At 50.8% G+C, this 1,310-nt stretch overlaps 1 protein-coding gene across 1 annotated transcript; it reads right to left on the bottom strand.

The window, feature by feature from the left end:
• Positions 1–452: 452 nt before the first annotated feature.
• Positions 453–1,310, bottom strand: LOC138322071 (uncharacterized). Its single transcript, XM_069266125.1, has one exon. The coding sequence runs from the start codon at positions 1,308–1,310 to the stop codon at positions 453–455; it is 858 nt and encodes a 285-aa protein (XP_069122226.1).

Here is a 1,310-nt window from a genome sequence, read left to right as displayed (position 1 = left end):
CATCAAAGTTTCTTTTTGTTAAGGAATTCATTGAATTAAACATATCCATAGAAACTGCTTTATAGATGTTAAGGACACAATGCTAAGTTAAGGACGTGTTCTTAACTTCTGTGTTACTGTGGAAATTGAAGTAAAATCCAGATAGAAGACAATAACACAAAACAGACTGTGGACAAGCAGTGGTGGCTAAGGCAGTGGTGGACATAGGCAGTGGTGGACATAGGCAACGGTGGTAGATATAGGCAACGGTGGTAGACAAAGGCCGTGGTGGACATAGGCAACGGAGGTAGATAAAGGCAGTGGTGGACATAGGCCGTGGTGGACATAGGCAGTGGTGGACATAAGCAGTTGTAGACATAGGCAACGGTGGTAGACATATGCCGTGGTGGACATAGGCAACGGTGGTAGATATAGGCAGTGGTAGACATAGGCAGTGGTAGATATAGGCAGTGTTAGACATAGGCAACGGTGGTAGATAAAGGCAGTGGTAGACGTAGGCAGTGGTGGACATAGGCAGTGGTAGACATAGGTCGTGGTGGACATAAGCAACAGTGGTAGATATAGGCAGTGGTGGACATAGGCAGTGGTGGACATAGGCCGTGGTGGACATAGGCAACGGTGGTAGATATAGGCAGTGGTGGACATAGGCCGTGGTGGACATAGGCACCGGTGGTAGATATAGGAAGTGTGGCCAAGGCGGTGGTGGACATAGGCAACGGTGGTAGACATAGGCTGTGGTAGACATAGGCAACGGTGGTGGACATAGGCAGTGGTAGACATAGGCAGTGGTAGACATAGGAAGTGGTAGACATAGGCAACGGTGGTGGACATAGGCAGTGGTGGACATAGGCAACGGTGGACATAGGCAACGGTGGACATAGGCCGTGGTGGACATAGGCAGTGGTAGATATAGGCAGTGGTGGACATAGGCCGTGGTGGACATAGGCAGTGGTAGATATAGGCAGTGGTGGACATAGGCCGTGGTGGACATAGGCAGTGGTAGATATAGGCAGTGGTAGACATAGGCAGTGGTGGACATAGGCAGTGGTGGACATAGGCCGTGGTGGACATAGGCAGTGGTGGTAGACATAGGCAGTGGTGAACATAGGTCGTGGTGGACATAGGCAACGGTGGTAGACATAGGCAGTGGTGGACATAGGCAACGGTGGTAGACAAAGGCCGTGGTGGACATAGGCAACGGTGGTAGACATAGGCAGTGGTGGACATAGGCCGTGGTGGACATAGGCAACGGAGGTAGATAAAGGCAGTGGTGGACATAGGCCGTGGTGGACATAGGCAGTGGTGGACAT

The sequence above is a fragment of the Argopecten irradians genome, chromosome 4 (genome assembly GCF_041381155.1).
Source record: "Argopecten irradians isolate NY chromosome 4, Ai_NY, whole genome shotgun sequence".
NCBI lineage: Eukaryota > Metazoa > Mollusca > Bivalvia > Pectinida > Pectinidae > Argopecten > Argopecten irradians.
Note: the sequence above shows the minus strand (reverse complement) of the source record. Positions and strands in the feature narration are given on the sequence as shown.

What these genes read in the sequence shown, in the direction of transcription:
- LOC138322071 (XM_069266125.1), bottom strand. Translation starts at nt 1,310, where the DNA reads ATGTCCACCACTGCCTATGTCCACCACGGCCTATGTCCACCACTGCCT.